General features: G+C 51.4%; 1 protein-coding gene across 1 annotated transcript in view; it reads left to right on the top strand.

The window, feature by feature from the left end:
- The first annotated feature begins 361 nt into the window (after positions 1-361).
- The window catches only part of LOC101559712 (nuclear body protein SP140), a 77,773-nt gene continuing 77,077 nt past the window's right edge, over positions 362-1,057 (top strand). The window contains exon 1 of the mRNA XM_023722058.1: positions 362-393. Within this exon, the coding sequence (XP_023577826.1) occupies positions 362-393 (32 nt within the window). The remainder of the gene's footprint in view (positions 394-1,057) is intronic.

A 1,057-nucleotide genomic window follows, 5' to 3' on the forward strand; every position in this document is an offset into this window, starting at 1 on the left:
ACGCTGTGCAGGCAGCCTCCAGCCATTTGAGTCAAATGGACTTTTCCAGTCTATTTCTGCAATTTGAGCAAGAAGTCCCCTACTTCCACCCCCGATAGCTCTGGGGACACTTGGGGCTAGCCTGGGCTCCTCTCTGGGTGGAGAGACTGGGAAGGGCTACATCAGTGTGACTAAAGTCACATCACACAGTCCTGGTGCACAATTTCACTTTCTTTTCCCCTTTTGATGCAAATTCTGAGGGGTGGCGGCCTGGACCGGCTGGTAGAGCTTTCTGGAGCTCTGGGCAGGCACAGAGGCTGTGAGGTTCTGCCCAGTGTGATCCTAATCCAAATTCATGGCTCTGCAGGGCCTGTGGGACAGGATGGCAAGCAGAGATGGGGATCTCAGCTTCAGGTAAGTCATCGTATTCTCTCCTTGCTTTCATCTTTGCTAAGTGTAGTGGATAACTAACTGGTGGGCAGCCTCTTACACCCAGAGAATGGAACTAGTGTGGTGCTGGGTATGGAAGGCCCATTGGAGGATTGTTGCTGGCCACAGAAAGGACAGAATGGGAGAAGCTGTTTGGAAGCTTCCAGTTCTCTTGGGCTATTCTGCTAGAGGACCTTCTCATGGTGGGTTTCTTGATGAATTTGGCTGTTCTCATTGGAGGAGGAGCTAGGGACTGCATTGTTGCTGAGAATGGCTGTGTTTCACTTTGGGGGAGCTCTGGTCCTCGCTTTAGCATTGCTTCCTGACTCCAGAGGAGAAGATGGTGTACTATTCAGCTTCCTGGAGAAGCTTGTGGCATTGGCTTTCCTGATGGAAACTCGGCTTTCCTCATCAACAGAAGAGCTCAGAACCTCGTTGTTGCTGAGGATGACTGTGGTACTTTTGGGGGATCTCTGGTTCTTACCTTGAGTGTTGTTTCCTGGCTCCAGTTCAGATTCCTCAGCCTACTAGCACAGCTCCTTCATCCCGTAGCTTCCACCACTGACCTTTGGACCTTTCCAGAGCAGATCCGAAAAGCAGGCCTGCGTGAGACTTTGTTGTGGGCTCTAGGCCTCCAGTTGAACTTGTG

This window comes from Octodon degus, unplaced genomic scaffold (genome assembly GCF_000260255.1).
Source record: "Octodon degus isolate 3935 unplaced genomic scaffold, OctDeg1.0 scaffold00089, whole genome shotgun sequence".
NCBI classification, from domain to species: domain Eukaryota; kingdom Metazoa; phylum Chordata; class Mammalia; order Rodentia; family Octodontidae; genus Octodon; species Octodon degus.